At 41.9% G+C, this 21,075-nt stretch overlaps 1 protein-coding gene across 1 annotated transcript in view; it reads right to left on the bottom strand.

Moving 5' to 3' along the window:
* Positions 1-21,075, bottom strand: part of TTF1 (transcription termination factor 1) — a 64,821-nt gene that overhangs the window by 24,716 nt on the left and 19,030 nt on the right. Inside the window, exons 4-7 of the mRNA XM_089675093.1 lie at positions 18,133-18,290; positions 11,895-12,080; positions 6,276-6,354; positions 3,738-3,868 (exon numbers count right to left, since the gene is read on the bottom strand). Of these exons, the coding sequence (XP_089531219.1) occupies positions 3,738-3,868; positions 6,276-6,354; positions 11,895-12,080; positions 18,133-18,290 (554 nt within the window). The remainder of the gene's footprint in view (positions 1-3,737; positions 3,869-6,275; positions 6,355-11,894; positions 12,081-18,132; positions 18,291-21,075) is intronic.

Genomic DNA, 21,075 nt, shown 5'->3' with positions numbered 1-21,075 from the left:
CCAGGATACTGTATTCTGACAGTGCATACAACTGCTGCAAAAATGTACTGATCAGCAGCTGCTGCCACTGATTGGGAACAATTTTCCAACTTGTCCATTTAACAGAAATCCTTCTGACGGACTTTTATCGAACAGCGAGGGCAACACACTGATCGAAAGTTTGACCAGTTCCTATTGAACTGGCCAAATTTAAATTAATCTAGGGCCAGCTTAAAGCGGTACTAAAGCCAAATCTTGGTGGCTTGGCCTGAAGCAGCATGGAGTAGGATGTGGGTGACCTGAGTTCCATGAGAGATTAATCCTTTGAACATGTAGCCCTATTTTGCTCCTCAACTGACCCAATCTACTCCTGAAGATCCCTGCACTGGCGACTATGCCTCCTCCTTGCAAGCCATCGAAAGCTGGCACCAAGCTGGGCAATTTTTGGCACCAAGACAGAGACCAGCAGGGGGAAGATGGCGACGACTCCTCTGCTGACCAGGCCGTGGCCGGCATTGCAAAGCGCTTGGAGCCATCTCGGCTTTTCAGGTGATTCTTATAAAGATTGAAGAAGTCAAAGTTGACATTTCTCCGATTAGGCAATGCCTCCCAAAGCTCTGGGATAGAGTCTCCGAGCAGAGCATCATATGGGCTGCGTGCAGGATGCCCTACCCCTGCTGCAAAACACTTCTGCTGGAGTTGGGATAGCTGGTGGCGTAGCTGCTCAGAACGACCTGGAGAATAGAATGAGGTGCATTAACCTTTGTTTCATCGGCCTAAGGGGGCAGAGGGCGTCCACCTGGTTACTTTCCTAAAGGAGCTGCTCATTACCACTTGGCCTGGATGCCTTCTCTTCATCCTTTGTGGTGGAGCAGGTACAACGTATGGTGGCAAAACCACCCCCGTAAGCTGCACCTCCCTAAGGCTACTTTCACACGGAGGAGTTTTTGAAGCATTTTTGTGTTAAAAAAGTGCCTGTAAAGCTCAAGAAAAACGCTTCCCTATGTATGTGAATGTACATTTATGTATGTTTTCACACGGTGTGCTTGCGGTATGGTGTAAAAACTCCTGCTGGCAGCATCTTTGGGGCATGTTTGGAAAGTAAAAAAAAAAAAAAAAAAAAAAAAAAAAACACACCAGAAACACTTCTTCCCATTGAAATCAATGGAAAAAGCCTGAAACGTGCCTCAAAACCGCCTCTGGGAAGCGTTTTTGGAGCAGTTTTTAAGTCACGTGCCCTTTAAAAATGCTCAGAAAGCGTGGCAAAAACACCTACGCCTTTTTACTGTGTTTTTGCGGCAGATCAGTTTTTAAAGCAGCCTAAACCTTCATTGTCAAATTGATCGGGATAGTATACTTTGCTTATTCAGGGAAAAGGGAAACATCCCCTACCTCAAGACAAAGGCTGTAGGCGATTCCAGATTATTCCACTGAGGTCAAAGAGCAGCACAATGGGTTCACCAAGATCAAACGTTGTCTCAGAGTCCGCCATCTCAAATACGCCATGCTTTATCCATTCCATCTTCGTGTGGTGGCTGAGGATCATGTTCATTTCTTTAAAGACCCAGAAGCTGCGAATGCCTGGCAGAACCAACTTGACCCTGCCTAAGTTGCAAATTCTGTTTGTTGTCATGCTTCCCTGGACTGTTGAGCATACTCTGCTCTTGCGTGTCCACAGTAATGACTCCTGCTTTGTTTTTCTATCTGTATCCACTCCCTTGGGTTTGCAGTGTTGTTGGCCCTTTATTGAACTGCTCTTGTGCGCATGGGAGTAAATTAAATTGCAGCCTGGCCATTCAAGACCAGGCAAAGATGGAAGTGCCCAGGACCAGCAAGAGGGGTGACAGAGCATCACTGGAGGGCATCATTTGCCATTTAAGTCTGCCACAATATGCTAGTATGTGGTGCATACTAGCACTATAGCAATACCTGCAGCTGGGTCATTTTTAAATTTTATTTTGGTGGCGTTTATCACCATTTTAAGAAGAAGCAGAGGTCCTGAACTGTGTGTGCATGTGTAATGCATTTTTACACTGGCTGGACAGAGTAAAGACCAGTAGACAGAGAATGAGCTGTGCAGCTGTGATGAGATTTTTCTGCCTGCCAAGAGTGAGAGCAGCAGAGAAGCTGTTTGGGCAAGGTGTGTACACAGTCGTAAATTCAGAGACTGCACAGGTATCAAGAATTATAAACAGCGTCATCTTGCACTCTCAAATGTATCTGAAGTGAACTCTGCTTTAATGGAACTTCTAATCAAAAGAGACTATTGTATTGAAAGTATGTACAACCACATTTTATTTTAGTTTTGGATAAAACAGGGAAGGGTTAAAATCCCTGTTGGTTTAATTTACGCTGTTTATGTCCCATTGTAGAGATTTCTCTTCCCTTCCTGAAGACAACAGAAAGTGATACCATACATCTACAAAGGGAGGGAAATTCCCCTTTTGGACCCCAATAGATGTCCCTAGTGAAACATTTATCATTTATTAGTGTGGAGTTTGTCCACAGCAGTCCTTAAGTTTATGTAAAGACAAACCTTTTTTTTTGTTTTGTTTTGGAAAGTGTGAAAGAGTTAGAACATCTGTCAAGTTTTCATTACGGCCTGCTTCCCTACTAGTTTGTCCTGCCGTGATGGGAAAAACCAACATTTTACAGCTATCACCAGAACAAGGTGAGAGAAATATTCCAATGGGGACACCTGTTTATTCCAGTTACAACAGTCTAAAGTTAGGTTCACACTATTAGTGCAAGAATGCATGTAAATTGCACAAGTTCCTGAACCCCCAGGCACCCGCAGCTAAAACATGCTTCTGTTTAGGAGATGCAGGTGGGTGCCATTCATTGCTAATGGCGCCCCCATGCATTAGAAAATGTGGTGCGTTCTCTTCTGCAGACACATGCAGAACTGAATGGTGCCAAAGCACCATGCTGTTTCTGTGCAGCTCCAGGTACTGCGTTTCCCGCAAGTACCGCAGCACATTCAAATAAAAGGGCTGCTATACCTGTGCAAACACATCCTGCAGCAAACATACAGATGTGAACCTAGATTTAAGGGGGTTCACTCACTTTATTATTATTATATTATTATTATACAGTATTTATAAAGCGCCAATAGTTCGCTCGGCGCTGTACATTACAAAGGGAGACAGAACATGTGACAGAACAATACCAATACAATGCAAAACATGAGGGGATCGAGGGCCCTGCTCTTTCGAGCTTACAATCTAGGAGACTTTAGAAAGATTTCCACTCAACTTCCTGTCTCTGAAATGTAAGGAAAAATTCCTGAAAGCAACACAAACCACTGACTTGAGATGGGTTCATATGCCTGGCCTCTCGTTGCACTCTGTAGTTCCAACCACCAGACATGACCTGTAGTGATGTAAGGACCTGCGGAAGGCACCACAGAGGGCATCATCTGATAATCCTAAAAATGTAAATGCTAAAGAATTTTTACCAAGCTTAGCTCTTGAAGACTGCAAAAATCAAATGGCAATGACCTTTGAAGAAATAAGATTAATTTGTGTATTAACAGTGTCCTTTTAACCTTTCCCTGGTCTCTCCAAAACTATAAAAATCAAAACTTGATCGGTAAAAACAGTTGTGGAATCACATACAAACATTGTCCCTAATAGGGTGAACCACATTTCGCTGGCTATAATCTCAACCCTCTGCAATTTTTGTAATGCATGTTACCATTTTACCTACAGCAAGCCTACAATAATAGAAAAAGTTATATACTCATGAACAATGCTTACCATGCCTGAGCTGTGAGGCTTTTAACTGAGTGTATTTATTGTTTCGGCCAATTAATTTTCCGATGGTAATCCAATCGTTCCCATGTTTGGCCACCCCTTTCTTCAATTTTTCTACGTCTTCTTTTGTAAAACTGTAAAAAAAAAAAAAAAAAAAAACACAACAGTGGCCAACAGGACAAAACAGAAGCTAAGATAGTAACTTCCTTGGCTGTTAAAAAAAAAAAAAAAAAAAAAGACTTCTGGCTATTCCTTGAATTTCATAAAATCAGGTGCAATGGCACAGACTTCCTTCTGAAAATGTTAGTTGCCCGACTGTAATTTGGAGGTTATTTACTAAAACTGGAGAGTGGAAAATCTGGTGCAGCTCTGCATAGAAACCAATTGGCTTCCAGGTTTTACTGTCAAAGCTGAATTGAACAAGCTGAAGTTAGAAGCGGATTGGCTTCCATGCACAGCTGCACAAGTTTTAGTAAATCTCTCCCTGTTTTTTTAATACACTCTTTCACTTGGAAAAATGATGCAGATCTGGAAAGCCCTTTAATTTCTCGAAGGGCAAAGTGTGTCAAATGCTGAAGATTCTACAGCAAGCTTAGCTTTCAGAGAGTAAAGACTGGCAAAGAGACAAGTTGGTGCTTTTCATTGCAGAAATCATTTAAGATTTTTTTTTTCGATCTGGTCGCTGAATCAGCACAGCATTCAGAGACTGCCCAAATACCAAGGTGTCCCAGTTCCAGCAGACATGTAGATTTACAGGTTATCTCAGCAACCACTTTTCTGCCCAGTCTCACAGATCTGTCTCTTCAGCCTTGAAAGACTAACAACTTGCCTACCACCATCATCTATAAACCTGCACTGGCTGGGATAATAATCAAACTCCCACCTGCAGATCTAGGACCGGCATTGCAGGTGTCACTTGGACTGAGGGAGTCCAGTGAATATCCGTTTGCTGATCTCCCCTCTGGTGAATGAACATGAAAGCAACGTGCATTACGTCACTTCTTGGTTTGGCTGTCACTTTCCAAACCCACTGTGGCTGTGCTCTATTAGCATCATTGGAAGGCAGGGGATGCATCAGGGGTCTAGATCTCAATGAAGAGAACCTGCCATTACAGTACACCATAACCTGGGGTCTGCTGGCACCATATGCGATAGCAATAAAGTCAGCTGTAAAATAAAATATTTTGAAAAAAAAATATGTCCCCTGCCTGAACGTATACACATAAATTATATATGAAGATAAATGCATGCAGCGTTACATAAGGTCGCAAATGTCAGAATGAGAGCAAGAATTCTGGGGCCTTCATCCACAGCTAAAGTTCACATTTTTAGGAAAAATAATAAATGCACATATTTTTGCTAGGAAAAGAAATGCGCATTTATTTTTTTCCTGCAGGAGCTTGGAAAGCATTGCACCCGTGACCAGTGGATAAGGGGTGCTATGCTGTCCTACTAATGGTTAGCCAACAGCTGGCTAACAAAACAGACAAAAGCAGCTTTGTGTTTCATTCCAAAACTAATTTACTTCTGTGAATACGTTCTGTAAAACTGCAATACAATCACGTAGACTGAAATTACAATATACTTGTAAACAGGTCTCTCACAAATGCATACAATGAACACATTTCTTGCAAACCGCTACAAAATCACATTAAATGCATTTAAATGCGATCTAGCTATGTGTGTGACTATGGCAAACACAATTAAATAACTTACAGGCATATGTGTATCAAAGGGAGGAAGCAGACCTTCACTGGTGTTCTTCAGGAAACTGGACTGATGTGTGGGCGAAACTTCCCGTTTCAGGATTTCAACAGACTGCAATGGCAGTCAATGCCCCTAGGATGACTCCCCACTCAACTCGATGTGAATAAAGAACCGATGCACCGCAAGATTTCTGCAGAAAAGTCTTGCAGCTACCTCCCTGTACCTTTATAAGGGCTGTAGGGCTTGTGAATGAAATATGAGAGCGTTCGTCAGTGCCCTTGCAGCTCAAACTTCTAGGTGTTTAGATTACCTACCCCTACCACACATTGCAGTGCCTCCTGCTGGCTCATATGTCCTGTAGTCACTTACAAGCAAACAGGAGGAAGCAGAGCCTTCTGCAGGGAAGAGCACATATTCTACACACCTAGAAATGTGTAAAGTGGCGGCTTTTTGCGGGCTCTAATAAATATAAGTATACTGCCACTTCTATTACAGGCTGCCTTGTTTGTAGATGGAACTCTGTGGTGTCAGTCCCTTGTCTGCAGAGGCACAAGCACCCAGAAGAAAAAAAAAGTTTTTATTCTGCTCTGTGGACATTTAAATACATCTTTGCACAAGGAAAACAATATCTATGAGGAAGCACACACTCATAATAGCAGTAAGGAAAAGTTCTATACCCACTAAAAGCACACACTTCTACTAGTATACTCTGTTCATACATGTGCAGTGAACTGAACTTAATAGCCAATGTTGGGACAGGTGAAAACATTCTTCAGAATTCATTCAGGCAAAATAATACTACTTGCTTGCTTGTTACTCAATGCAATTACTTACCGTCCCTTATTGCCAGACAAATCGTATAGCTTTGATGCTCGATTGTACACTTCTGCTACACTGCGGGGTACTCCTGTTGCTGGGGGGGGGGGGGAAATATTAAAGTCATGAAATCGTGGAAATATTTGTTGACTAGAAAAACTATAGTTAGATGTAACAAAGTCAAATAAGGTAATCCATCCAATTAAAGCCTAACCCCAGGCACAGCTTTTTACATTACAGGCTGGGGGATGTCTGACTCCACAAGGAGAATGTCACTTACTTCCTGCCTCTGACACCAGGACCAGAGGGATAGGTGGAGAGTGGACCATTGACAAAGAAGGTGCAGATAGCATCAAAATCATTTCCAGCACTTCTTACCCTTGTGAAACCTTCTTAACATAGGTTTTTGTCTGTGCCCTAACAGCAAGTGACAATCTCCCCGAAAAGAGATATAGGTAACAAAAACCTAACAGAGGCTTCAAACATTTTTTAAAAGCTTGGGGGGATAAAAATAAGACTCGATTGTCTTTTTAAAGCATATTTTATTTGCTCTGGAGGTGCATAGGACCAGTTTTAATAAGGTGTGCCAATGGTCACTTAGAGTTATATGTACAAATGGCTGTCATATTTGCTTATTACATTTGCAGGCTTTGCTTCCTACTGCACTGTGACTGTGCTTTAAAGTTCTGCTCCACATGCAAATACATCAGTTTTTATATCAAGAAAGCTAGTGCCTTACTCAAAAAAATGCAGAAAGCAGTCCAAGATGTGTTACCCAGTAAAGTTTAGTTATACTATACGCTTTAATGGAATTATCCTGCGATTGGTTTTCTCCTACCAGTTCTTAAAAGGATAAATGAAGTTTCATAAAATGTACCATTATGTCCCACTCCAGATGCGGGACTTAAGCTCAAAGCCGCAATGGCCTGCTGCAAACTTTACAACCTGGTGGTCAAAATCTACTTGCGTCACTTGCCCAGTTGCTCCCCAAGGGCTATTACTGCAGTGTAAGAAGCACTCAGCAGACGGCCCCATAGAAGTCTTCTAGGGGGGAACTGAACAAAAGGGGCTAGTGGTATAAGCATGCAAAAGGGTCTGGTAAAAAAAAAAAAAAAAGTCTGAATGTTCACTATCCAATCATGTGAAAAATGGAAAATTGTATCATACTTACCCTAATTTTCCTTTCTAGATGCCAATCCATGGCAGCATACATGTGCTATATCACCGCCCCTACCCTATATTCACCCACAGGACTTGTATATATCTATAAAAGTCTGACAGAGCAACCTCCCCCATTCTCCGTACAATCAAAATCAAACAAGGGAGGGGGTTCGTATGTGTGGTAACTAGCCTGCTGCTTTGCAAAAGTCTTCATAGACACTTTGCATGCGCTGCCCCGAATTTAGAGATGGACCTGGCTGAATAAGCCTCTACCACTTGTGGAGGCTCTTGTCTGGCTGCACTGTGTTTTCAGGATGACCTTGACACTCTAAGATGACAAGGTTTACTGCAGCTTCCTCCTTTCAATTTGCCTGATGGAAACACAAACAGCCTCCCAGAGGATTTAAACTAGCAAGCAGCTTGAAGGTAGGCATTTTAGATACCTGGCACATCCAGCTTGTGTAGGTTAGGTACCATCTGTGCCAGAAAGGATGGAATCACTAATTTGTAATATGAGAATTGATGCCACCGGGAGACAAAAGGTGCTCAAGGGGCATAGGCCCCAACTTGTTCAGAAGAAAGAAGATGTAGGACTCTGTAGATTGAAGCGCTTGCAGGTCCAAAACTCTGCCCCCTGAAGTTATCGAGGGACACTGCTTCAAGTGATGTCCTACTGAACTCATTTATATTGGTGCAAACAGACCTGGCAAAGGAAATCCAGTGCCAGAATAAAATCCCACAGAAGAAAGGTTTTTCCTCCTCAGGGCAAAGTCTCAGGACCAACCTCCTGAAATGCTCCCCTGGCAGCTCACACGCTCATATTCCCTGATGAAGCTGAAATTTGAGCCCTTACAGAACTAGGCTGAGCCCCAAATCCAGATCTGTGTGAGGAAATTATAGCAACTAGGCAACCACTGGATTGCTAGGATCAAAATCCTGCTCAGCTGCAAAAACTGAACTTGTTCGCATCCTTCCTGAAACCCTGCTGGATTTACCACTGAAAGAGGAAGGCCCTATTCCTTCAATCCTTCCCTCTCAATTTCCAATCCATTCTGGGCCAGGTGTTGTGGTAGCTGAAGTGCTTGGTCCAGATACCAGTTCCATGGCTAGGGTAAAACCCAGACCTGCAGGCTAATCGGGTATGCATGTTATCACAGTGAGACACTCTGACAACAGTCCCCCTGGAACTTCATGACCAAAGGCAGTAGAGGAAAGCCATTTGCTAGGCAACTATTCCTTGGCTGAGTAAGCGTCCACTTCCTCCAAACGGGTGAGGGTAGCATGAGAGGTACCTTGTGAAAGGATGGTGATGCAAACAGGATCAACTGAGGGAGGCCCCATACTTGAGTGATATGGGCAATATCTTTTTGTTTAAAGACCCATTCATTGGGAACCAAAAACAGCTGGAGCCACAGCCCCTTTTGGCATCCTGTGTGCCCGGCAGCCTCTGAAGATTACATTCAGTCATGGACATGATAGTTCCACTTCCATTGAAACCTGCTGTTGAGTTTCCTTTATTTCTAGATGCATGATACTGCTGCTGTGTTAACATCATGCAGAATAACCAGTCAAGCCTGAATACGAGGTGACAGCGCACATAGTAACTGCAGGTGGTGATTTGTCCGAGATAATGAACCTACCATACGGGATCGAGTGATCCCGTCACACCCATACCCAGAGACTCCTGCACATCTCATGAGAAGCACTTTGAATCAGTGCCGACTTCTGTATTGGAAGGAAATTCTTTGGAATGTGCAGAGAATCCAGTGTGCCCAGGATAGCATAGGGATGCAAGACATCATCATTTCCAGGAGACCCCTGAATTGGGAAGCTTGACAAAACTGCCAGATACAACTACCGAAGAGGCTCCCTGCTCCTTGGCCTATTCTGAGCAGGAGCAGAAAAGTACTCAAATCGAGCATTGAACTGGGCTTCCATACAGAGGAATAGATGGGTCTGCTCGCACTGTTTTGACACCTCCAATCCAGCCAAAACTTCTCAGGCTGACCGGATGAAAATCCCTTTTGCACTAGTAGGTAAGCTAGGCTCTGGGACAACAGTAGAATACTAAGTAATGATGGATGCAAAGCAGCCCATTTCCTCACAGGGGCTACACAGAAATTAGGACCTTCGCAAAGTCATTTGTGAGGTGGAGAGCCATGAAGGAAGGTATGTAAACTGGAATTGTCAATTCCCCACTGAGACTCAGTGTCTTTAAACTCAACACCAGTTCAACATTCACTCTTCTTTGTACAGACATAAAGAGAATAAAGTCTGTGAGGGAGGACTTCGAATCAATGCCCTTTGCAGTCATATTACTGATGTACTGAAAGTAGAAAATGTTACTCTAGTCTGGATGAAGAATTCTAGAAGGCAATGTCTGAACCATCAAAAGTAACCGAGTTTTACCATAGAAGGCACCCATGGATCCCAAAAATGTGCTTTACCATCTGTGTGCCAAATCAGCCACACTAGCCTGGTAGAGGGGTCCTCTCAACAAAACTCCTGTAGGGGTTGAAAGGAATGAAATGTACTAAGGCTGTTCTTTCTGCAGAAGAGTGTCTTTGCACACTCTTTCACCAGCCCTTGAAGTTCCTAATTCTGGAAAAATAGTCTTGAAATGTAATGTGGGTCAAAGTAGCCAAGAGAACTCACCTGAGCTTTGACCTTCTATGAAGAGGAAGACCAAACTAACCATTGACAACTCTTGACATAATGCCAATTGGTATACAGAGCCGCTTGTCCAACATGAGCATTAGGGCTTTTTTGCATATGCAGATTAACATAGCCGCGCCTCTGAAAAGAGATCCCATGTCGTTGCTTTTCATAGGGCATTTAACAGTTTAGTATTGTCCAGAACTTTGCAGTGGAGTGCAGTGCTGTAGTGTGTGTTACTGCAATGCATTATCCATCATCTCCAACAGAGAAGTGGCGTTTTCCTCCTGGATAGGGTATAATTTTGCAGCTGCTTACTAATGAAAAACTTCATACCACTATTGCCACTCTTCTTGAAACAACCTCTTCATCCTTCCATTCACTGGGGAGAGTGAAAGGCTGTGCGTGATGTTCTGACTTCGAAAGGCAGTCACCTGGGTTACCCCGTTCTGGGCCTCCTGCTGTGCAGGGCTGCATCCTTGACGTTGTGCCCAGAGTCTGCTGGCAAAAAGGGACAGCACTAACCTGTGGGAGAAAAAAAGAAGGCAGCACTAACTCCAGCACCATGATCCTGCTCAGGTGTGCAGAAAAACACATGCAGCATGGACTCCAGCAAACACCAGCTAAGGTGCAGCACATGAGGTTCTGACGTCTCTGGTTAGAGAACTCCTCAGTCCCAAAAGACCACCAGAAGGGGCTGCCCACCTTGTTGGTGAATTTGGCAACCTAAGATGCAGGACTGCGCCTGGGAGAGGCTGAACCCAGGCGGACTCCAACTCAGTTGGCATGTAGGGATTTATTGTAACATCACGGTCTTGCAGGTGGAGATCTTGAGGACAAGAAGGAGAATGGGGGAGGTTACTCTCAGTCAGACTTTTATAGATATACACAGGTCCTGTGGATGAATATAGGGGCGGAGATATATCACATGTATGCTGCCATGGATTGGCATCAGGAAAGTAAATTATCCATGACTGGATAACTGAAGAAACGCTCAGTAAATCCGCTTCACTGAAATTTCAAGCAATTTTGTCAACTCTGCTTGGTTCTCTTCATATGGAGTACAGAACACTTTCCCTCACACTATAACTTACAAGGGGGGGGGATTTCATAGTCCAGCTGGATAGAACTGACAACACCGCTTGGGATTCAGTGCAGCAGAGGGCAGGAAGTTTGGCACTGAATGTTTGGCAGGATGAAATGTATTTTTAGCACCTGAAGTCTTTTAAAGTGGCAAAACATGAGAAAATTGCATAGCAGAGGTGTACTGCATAGGTTTCGCAGAGATGTACTGTATGACCATAAATGTGTATTTGCAGATTACTTCCCTCCCAAGTCACTTTGAAATCTCCAAACTACGGAGCCCCATCTGGAAATACCAAAATCCGGAGAAAGCTGCAAAAGCAGTTTTCTCCACTCAAAATGTACACGCAGTAGTCCTGTACTCTGCAAGGGTGCAAAATCTGTAACCTTTTCCTGACCAAATTCACAGTGAAAGAGGTTCGCCCTGTAACATCAGGTATGTATTAATTTAAAAATAATGGTATTTTAACATAGACCTAGCATTTGTACTTGAACTGGCCTTTATTTTATCCATGTGTAATTCTTGGGGGGGCTGTTACACATAGCTCAGACACTGTTCAGTCTAAAAAGGAACGTGTGTCCTCCTATTCTCTTTAAGGGAAATCTCTAATCACTGAGCAGGGAACCAAGACAGAGTGTTAGTGATCACATGACCACAAACAGACAAAAGAAAATAAAGGAGTTCAAATTCTATGTTGTGGACACATGGAATGGAAACATACTTTATATATAGATTACCGATTCGTTGCCGAAAGCTGTACGTTTTCTTGAACTTTTCAAGAGTGCTCTTCTGGTCTGGAAACCTGTAGCTATGAAAGAGCATCTCGCCTGACTCCAACCCTAATAACTCCATGAAAGCTTCTACATTCTCCTTGATCAGTTCATCTTCTGTGCTGTCAAATCGTCCAGTTTCAAACCTAATTCCTAAATGAAAAGGATACACATCATAGTTCCTGTTTACCAGTAATCTCCAAAGAGATCCTGTCATGAGGCAAATTAAAAAAAAAGAAAGAAAAAAATATCCATAATGGCCCTGCAATCTATTTTTCATGAAATAGTTTCTTACTTTGCTTTTTGCCTTGTAACATTCTGAGTTCCCAAATCTCTCCTTCTCCCCCTAATATAAATTTGTTTGAAGCGAGCAGTGTATGTTAGTTGCAGTCATGTGCATTGCTCTATGCACACAACAAATCCTATAGTCCATAGAACCTCAAGAGTGAGTAAGGGACGGTGGCTATGTTCCTACATACAGTGGGCCCATGGAGAACGAACGTAGCCATACTCTACCCTCAAACAGGAATCTCTTCTCTACACTTCCAGCAGTTTTGGATTCCTGTATGTGCCTGGCACAGGTGCTGCTGTCCACCCTTCACCTTTTTCTACAAAGTCAACAACACATGCATTGATAAAACACTGTTGGGAGAGGCCAGAATGTATAGGAATAGCCAGGGAGGCAAAGAAGGAGTAAAGCAGCAGTATAAGTAGGCTTATAATTTAAGAATCTGCCGACTGGGTTTCTTTAAAGCAGGGGTCCTAAACGTTTTGAAGAGCGAGGGCCACATAAATGATTTGGTAACCAATCGTGGGCCACAATGAAATGACATGGTTCAGAAGTGCAAATTATTTTATTTTGAATAGCATAATGAATGTTTTCCTCCTGCAGCCGCTGAATGCTGACAGAAAGGAAAGAAGCAGAAGCCAGCTTTCAGCAGTTGCAGGAGGAAATGGAGAGGATCTTTTCTTGTATATGGCGCCCCTCCTGTCCAAGTGTAAAACAGAATGTGACAGGGAGGTTACACGACCCCTGACGCTACACCAGTTTGGGTGGGTGGGGGGGTGGAAAAACATGTCTCAGCTATGGGGTTTTATGAAAGCGCACCAAACCCACAAAATATAATAGAAGCCTATGGCTCAGTGCAGCATACCCACAGGAAAGCTACAGGTGCAGTGCACTGCACCTGCGGATCAGTGTGAAAGCAGCCTAATAGTTGTTAACCCTTTTATAGGGGTTAATGTGCCCATTGCAAAATCGCAGTGTATGCGATGTTTAATACACTGACCTTCTTTTCCAGCTTCTGCTGGCATTGCTCTCCAGGCTGCTAAAAAAGATTCCAGGTGAAATGCACTTTGTGTCACTCCACCTGGGACAGCAGCCTGCAATACAAAGGAAGCATTGGCCTTTGCGACTCCTGCTCCCTTCCACAGCTACCCACTTCTTGCACAGCCAGTGCCAGCTCAATGCACTCTGATGGCCTGGGGTGGTGGGTCGGCAAGCTCAGATAACGATCAACGTGTTGCCAACCCTGGGCATGTGCTTCCCTGGTTTGAGAATGTGGGCCATGGGTTGTGCACCCCTGCTTTACAGTGTGGCTGGGCAAAATGGGGGAAAAAAAAAAAAAAAAAGAAGAAGGATGCACATTTTCCCATGTTTTTTTTTTTTAAAAATGCTGCAAGCGCTGAACATGACTCAGTGATCTATCAGAAATCAAAGTGTTCCCTATGGGAAAAAAAATGCTGTTGGCTTCAGTTCCAAAAGCCCCACCACACACTGTGTAGGGAAAGGGCTTTTGGAAGAAGCAGATCTACAGTCAGGTTTACATCAAGTAGAACTGACCTACAAAGCAGTTATCCCTGCAAGAATTTTACAAGCGTGGTCAGGATTTCTTAGGGAGAATTAAATTAGTTTCACAGTATGATTACATAAAGTGCATAATCATTAGTAGTGATGTGAAACAATATTAACTACTCGCCAACCGCAGATAGCCGAATGACGGCTACACTGCGGCCGGCCAGTTCTGGGAGGGCGTCATAGGACGTCCTTCCAGAACGCGCTCTCCAGCACGCCCCCGGCAATCTCCGTGATCGCTGTGTCCTACGGACACAGCTGATCACGTGATGTGGTAAAAGGCCAATCACAGCAGCCTTTTACCACGTGATCAGCCGTGTCCAAGGACACGCTGATCACCGGGAAATGCAATTGCCGGTTCTCGGCTGCACTTTCCTCACGCTGTCAGAGCGTGAGGAAAGTACTGCCGAGAACCGGCAGTTGTCAGAGCAGGGATCGGCACCGATCATCAGTGCCCAGCAGTGCCACCCACCAGTGCAGCCCAGCAGTGATGCCAGTCAATGCCGCCTATCCGTGCCGCCTCATTAGTGCTGCCTAACAGTGCCCTTCAGTGTTGCCTCATCAACGCACATCAGTGAAGGAGAAAAAATTACCTGTTTGCAAAATTTTATAAAATAGAAAACAAAGAAACTTTTTTTTTCAAATTTTTTGCACTTTTTTTTGTTTATAGCGCAAAAAGTAAAGCGCCCAGCGGCGATTAAATACCACCAAAAGAAACCTCTATTTGTGAGAAAAAAAAACGATAAAAATTTCATATGGGTACATTGTTGCATGACCACGCAATTGTCAAAGTGCAACAGCGCTGAAAGTTGAAAATTGGCCTGGTAAAGAAGGGGGTATAAGTGCCCGGTAGGCAAGTGGTTAACAAATAACATAACCAAACTCTCAAATAATTCATAACCATATAGAACCCACAAATCCTTAGATCTCACCACCACACTTGACCGAGACTCTAACGCCACTACCGGTTATGTCCCTTCCACATGCGTCACTCACTGCTCACGCCCAACAGCATCTCGATACGTTTCACCTTTACTGACTTTTTGAGCGACGTAGGTGGACGCAACGTAAGCGGTAGTGGTGTCACTCTCAGCCGAGTGTGGTGGCAAGATTTATGAAGCTGGCAGTGTTTGCGGGTTCTATATGAATATCAGTTATGGTTTGATTAATAATGTATACTACAATGCAAGAAGTATTATGGTGAGCTATGTTATGAAATAAAATTTTAGTTTGGGTTTTACTGCACAATAGTGGCATTGGAGGCATTTTTTTTTTTTTTTACAGGATTACTGGTCTCTTGTGAGCAGAGACGTGATGAAGAGATACCAACAGCTATGGAATCAGACTGCAGGGACATGCTTTAATTCACGTTTCTGAAACATGACAGGAAAATTAGTGTTGCCAAATCACACTAGATTGGGTTGAGGTGTTCGCTGGATTTGGACATGTCAAATCTCCTCTTTTAAAGAAAAGGGATCATTTGGGCTGATCACATTCTACATTTTTTTGGTGGAGGTGACACGTCTGTTGTTCCTGGATCACTGGATGAAGATTATACAGTGGACATTGGGACTATTGTATTCAGAATATCACAGTCCACAATTATTGATTTGAACACCATTGGACTTGTGTATATTTTTTGTTTTATGTGAAATTTTATTTTTTCGCACTTGATGGTATTTATCTATTGATATTCAATATTGTTCTGTTTAGCACTGCAACTACTCAACTTTTTTTTGGATTATTTGGTTTTTTGCAACTACTTGGTGTGTTCAAGGATGTTTGTTCACTTTGATATTCACTAGTTTATTTTATTTAACGGTGTTATATTATTTTTAAATATTGTTTCACAGCACTACTAATGATTAGGCACTTTATTTAAAGGGTAAGTCCACTTGTGTGAAAAGAAAAAAAATAGCAAATAAAAAAAAAAAATACAGTGGAGATCAAAAGTTTGGCACCCCAGCTAAAAATTTGTATTAATGTGCATAAAGAAGCCAAGGAAAGATGGAAAAATCTCCAAAAGGCATCAAATTACAGATTAGACATTCTTATAATATGTCAACAAAAGTTAGATTTTATTTCCATCATTTACACTTTCAAAATAACAGAAAACAAAAAAATGGCGTCTGCAAAAAAGTTTGGGCACCCTGCAGAGTTAATATCTTGTACTGCCCCCTTTGGCAAGTATCACAGCTTGTAAACGCTTTTGTAGCCAGCCAAGAGTCTTTCAATTCTTGTTTGAGGTATCTTTGCCCATTCTTCCTTACAAAAGTCTTCCAGTTCTTTGAGATTTCTGGGCTGTCTGTCACGCACTGCTCTTTTAAGGTCTATCCATAGATTTTCAATTATGTTGAGGTCAGGAGATTGTGAAGGCCATGGCAAAACCTTCAGTTTACGCCTCTTGATGTAATCCCCCGTGGATTTCGAGGTGTGTTTAGGATCATTATCCATTTGTAGAAGCCATCCTCTCTTTAACTTCAGCTTTTTCACAGATGGCATCAAGTTACCATCCAAAATTTGCTGAAATTTTATTGAATCCATTTTTCCTTCTACTCGTGAGATGTTCCCTGTGCCACTGGCTGCAACACAACCCCAAAGCATGATTGATCCAACCCCATGCTTAACAGTTGGACAGAGGTTCTTTTCATTAAATTCTGTGCCCCTTCTCCAAACGTACCTTTGCTCATTCCGGCCAAAACGTTCAATTTTAACCTCATCGGTCCACAGAACTTGTTTCCAAAATGCATCAGGCTTGTCTATATGTTCATTTGCAAAGTTCAAACGATGATTTTTGTGGTGAAGACGTGGAAGAGGTTTTCTTCTGATGACTCATTTAAAACCTTTGAGATTGACATCACCTGGTCTTCCCAGACGATGATTGAGAACAATCCATGACACTGGCAGGTCTCAGCTTGGCAAAGGGGGCAGTGCATGCTATAAATTCAGCAGGGTGCCCAAACTTTTGCAGACGCCATTTTTTTGTTTTCTGTTATTTTGAAAGTGTAAATGATGGAAATAAAATCTAACTTTTGTGGACATATTATAAGAATGTCTAATCTGTAATTTGATGCCTTTTGGAGATTTTTCCATCTTTCCTTGGCTTCTTTATGCACATTAATACAAATTTTTAGCTGGGGTGCCCAAACGTTCGATCCCCACTGTATATATATATAAAAAGAAGGGTGGAGCATCTAGCTGCTCACCCCCAATATTAAATTCAAGAAAAAAAATTACCCCCTTGGGATTTTAATGCAGCTGACAAAACATTACACAAGTATTTATATATATATATATAAAAAAAAAAAAAAGTACAAATACATTATTCCCCCAAAAAGGGGAATATTGTGTTACTTTAACCCTTTAAGGGATCATAGCATTAGAAAAGCTTATCAGTTATCAATATGATGTCATTAATCTTTGAATGTATTTTTATACAAAGCATATATGCATTTTCTTTTATAAATACTTATGTGAGGTTTTGTAAGCTGCATTAAAGTCCCAAGGCGGGTAAATTTTTCTTGAACAGTGTATACAATTGCAACAAAAGTTGTGTTGTAATTGAATGTTATTAAAAATCACCTTGTCATTTTCTGTAAAATGCAATATGGCTACCTGGAGGTGTTCTGTACACAGATGGTGTACAGAACTCCCCCCAGTTATGTTACCTCCCCCTTGTGTGATTGGCTCAATGATTTTCCCCAGACATCTGAACTAAATTACAAAACCAGATTTTGAGCATCCCCTCACAATAAAAATGGACACAGACAAACAAACAGCTACTCCTTCAGAGTAACAAAATGTAAGAATCTGCAACAAATTTTGTTAAAATCCCTGCAATGTACACAGATCACCCAGGAGGGGAATTTTTTTTTCTAAACAAAAGTGGAGTTACTCTTTAATCATACTGCGATATGTTGTTTATTTGGGGTTATAGTGGCAGCAGTGTTTTATATATTTTTTTTATTACTTTTTTTGTGTGTGTGTTTTTTTATACACTGAAGAGTTTGTTTTCACATATATTCTTTTTTCCAACATTTCCGTCTAGAAGAATAAGATAAAAGTAAAGAAAAATTAAGGCCGGGGCATGCCCTAAATTAAACTGGCGGCCCTCCAGCTGTTGTGAAACTACAAGTCCCATTATGCCTCTGCCTTTGGTAGTCATGCTTGTATCTGTCAATCTTGCAATGCCATATGGGACTTGTAGTTTGGCAACAGCTGGAGGGCTATCAATTTGACACCTGTGCCCTAAATGAAGGGAAGATATGGGGGTAAAGCTATGTAACACCTGAGCATATATTTAATGCAGCAAAGATTATGCCATGTTGTCCTGTCTTTGCAGTAACATACCTTTTTTTTTGGCTTCTTGGATTCTCTTCAGTTCACAGCCAATTAATTGTCTGACAGTCTTCGCTGCCATAGATCTTATCTTGGGGAAATATTCCTCGAGCAGAACACGGTCTCTTTCACGCATGGCACAGAGGAGTTCATTGACTGCCGGTTTACACCTTTGAAAACAAAAAAGTGTTGCCATTACCAAAAGATGCTAAAGCTGCGATCAAAACCGAAGTCATTGTTCCACAGCAAGTGGACAGACCAGCATAGAGTGCAGGAGTCGGGAGGTCCAACTTAGGAGACGACAGGCAGTCAAAAGAGAAAATTCTTTTGCCAGTCACAGAAACAACAGTTGTCATTAAAGTGATAATAAACCCTTATATACACACCCACTGAAGTGATTAGCCTCAGGTTGTAAACAGAGAATCTTCCAACATAAGCTGTACTTGTTTGTTTATCAGCAGCCCCCTCTCCTTCAGCGCCATTTAAAGTACGAACATCAAAAGTGATTTCTGAGCTTCCAGAAGGCAAACAACAGGAGATCTGAAGTCTAACACTGCACAGCACGGAGCTGAATGTTATCTAAGACCTGAGGGATAGGAATGGACCCCCCCCCCTTCCCCAAACACAGACTCACAGGGAAACATGCACAGCTGAGGTGGTAAATCAGCCCCTCAATGAAAAAAAAAAAAAATCTGACTCAATTCCCCCATCCACACTTGAGGCGGATAGGGAATCCTCCCCACTGAGCTAATTTAGTCTTACAACAGAGACTTCCCCGCCGCTAGATTAGAATGATCAGCACTGCAAGCACTGATTGAGCTGCAAAAAGTCAACAGGATGGATGTACAGAAGTAAAATGGCTACTGTACAACCACCCTGCCCATACGTGGGTGAAAATTTGGCCAGTTCCTGTTGAATCCATGTATGGCTGGCTTAAGTTCTATAGACTGAGGCAAGCACATACTACAGAAGGATACGCTTTCATTTTTCATTTCAGGGATTTACAACCACTGTAACAGTCCTCATTTTTATAACAGACCACAACAGCAAAAAATATTGTATTCTATTCTGATTACTGTATTTTTTTTTAACCTGTAATGATTATATTCAGTATATTTCACAAGCCTTTATAATTTACTCCATATTTACATTCAGACCAAGCTGTCTAGCAAAAAGGGAAAGTAGAACACTGTGGGTGGTGCTAACAACTGTCAGCTTTCATTATTATGGTTTAAACCTTTTTACTAGAAGAAATACACTCTCATTTATACAAATGGTATAACAAGCGATATCATATACAGTCTAAATTAAGGACAATATAATAATTGAAACCCCGAAAGAAGTCTTGATGATGAAACGCGTCGGACGGAGCCTCCCTCTGACGTCATCGTGCTGCTCACCATTTTGGAAATAGTCTATGAATGCGGTTATACCTCTTTACATCTGTAAGTAGGATTATATATTTGCATAATAAAGGCACATTGGTTTTACTGCACTATGAGGAGGCATGTTTTATTTTCCATGATACTGTCCCGACAACGCCAAGGGAATGGCATACTAGTCTAAGGGGAACCTGGATTCAGATTTGACATAGAAGTCTGGATGGCATTATACTGACACAAAGGGGTTTATTTACTAAAGCTGGAGAGTCCAAAATCAGACTCCCTTCTGCATAGAAACCAATCAGCTTCTAACCTCAGCTTGTTCAATGAAGCTTTGGCAATGAAACCTGGAAGCTGATTGGTTTCTATGCAGAAGGGAGTCTGATTTTGGACTCTCCAGCTTTAGTAAATAAACCCCAAAGCGTTTAATGACCCCCTGTAGTTAAGGGGTCTCTTCATCTGGTAAGCCTCCATTTTGTCCACATGGTGTTGGTTTGTTCTCATTGGTGACTAGTCGGACAGAAAGAAGATTTGTACATATATACCATTGCACTTTAGGAACTCAGGTTCTTTTCATCTATTTTTTTTTTTGAGATATATTATACACGTGGACTTTAAAAATTATTATATCGTAAATTATATTTATTTAGACCGTATACGATATTGCTTTTTATACCACTTGTATATATATATTATGTTCACAGTTTTCACGATTTATATGCATGTTTTTTACTCACAGAGCAACATTTGTCATTTATTTATTTATTTTTTGTAAAGAGAGGATGTCCTCTTGAAGTATTTGCAGCTTTGTGCATTGCACTAGTGGGGAATTTGTGCAGTTGAATTTGTTTTGCTTGTAAAGATTCTCATTTGCAAGCAAGATGACATGGCCAGCACTGACCAATATGTGCTGCCCTTTGTAAGCAATATGTATACAGTCTCAAGCACTGTTTAGTTAAGTTTTAAAGCACTGGAACATTATACCAGCAGGAGATCACAAAGTACATGCAGCAAATAGAGATGAAAATGTACAAGCAGCAGGTTCTGAAGCAGTGAGGAGGGCATTGTGAGTTAGTCCACCTTTTCACAAAAAATTAAAAGGTGAACTAACCCTTTATTAAGTGTTAGCTGGAGTGAGAAGTAATCCCATTTTCTACAAAAGGTATGTTTATATATGTATTAGTATTCAAGAGTTTAAAACCCTGCCATGAGCTTGATAGTGCTTTTTCAGCTGGCGATTGGCTGTCAAGTAATTAACATCTTATCCTTTACAGCCAAGGAAGCTGCCATCTTAGCCTCTGACCTGCAGTTGCCATGGTGTTGCACGTGATCAACTATGACACCAGCCACTTAATGACTTTAATGTTTGGTTGAGAGCCAACATACTGTAAGAAGACTTGTAACTGTAATGGTATCAACAGAACTAATCCCATCAATTTAACGGTTTTAAAAAACACATTTCCATTGCCAGCATGCCAGAAATGCCGTCAACATTTGTTTGTGTTCTCAACTAAACAGTCAAAATATCAAATGCCTGGAGTCATAACTGATCACATGTGCAGCACCATGGCAG

The sequence above is a fragment of the Staurois parvus genome, unplaced genomic scaffold (assembly GCF_062004578.1).
Source record: "Staurois parvus isolate SC_StPar_1 unplaced genomic scaffold, SC_StPar_1.0 ptg000154l, whole genome shotgun sequence".
In the NCBI taxonomy this organism is placed as follows: domain Eukaryota; kingdom Metazoa; phylum Chordata; class Amphibia; order Anura; family Ranidae; genus Staurois; species Staurois parvus.
This window is presented reverse-complemented; position numbering and strand designations above follow the sequence as displayed.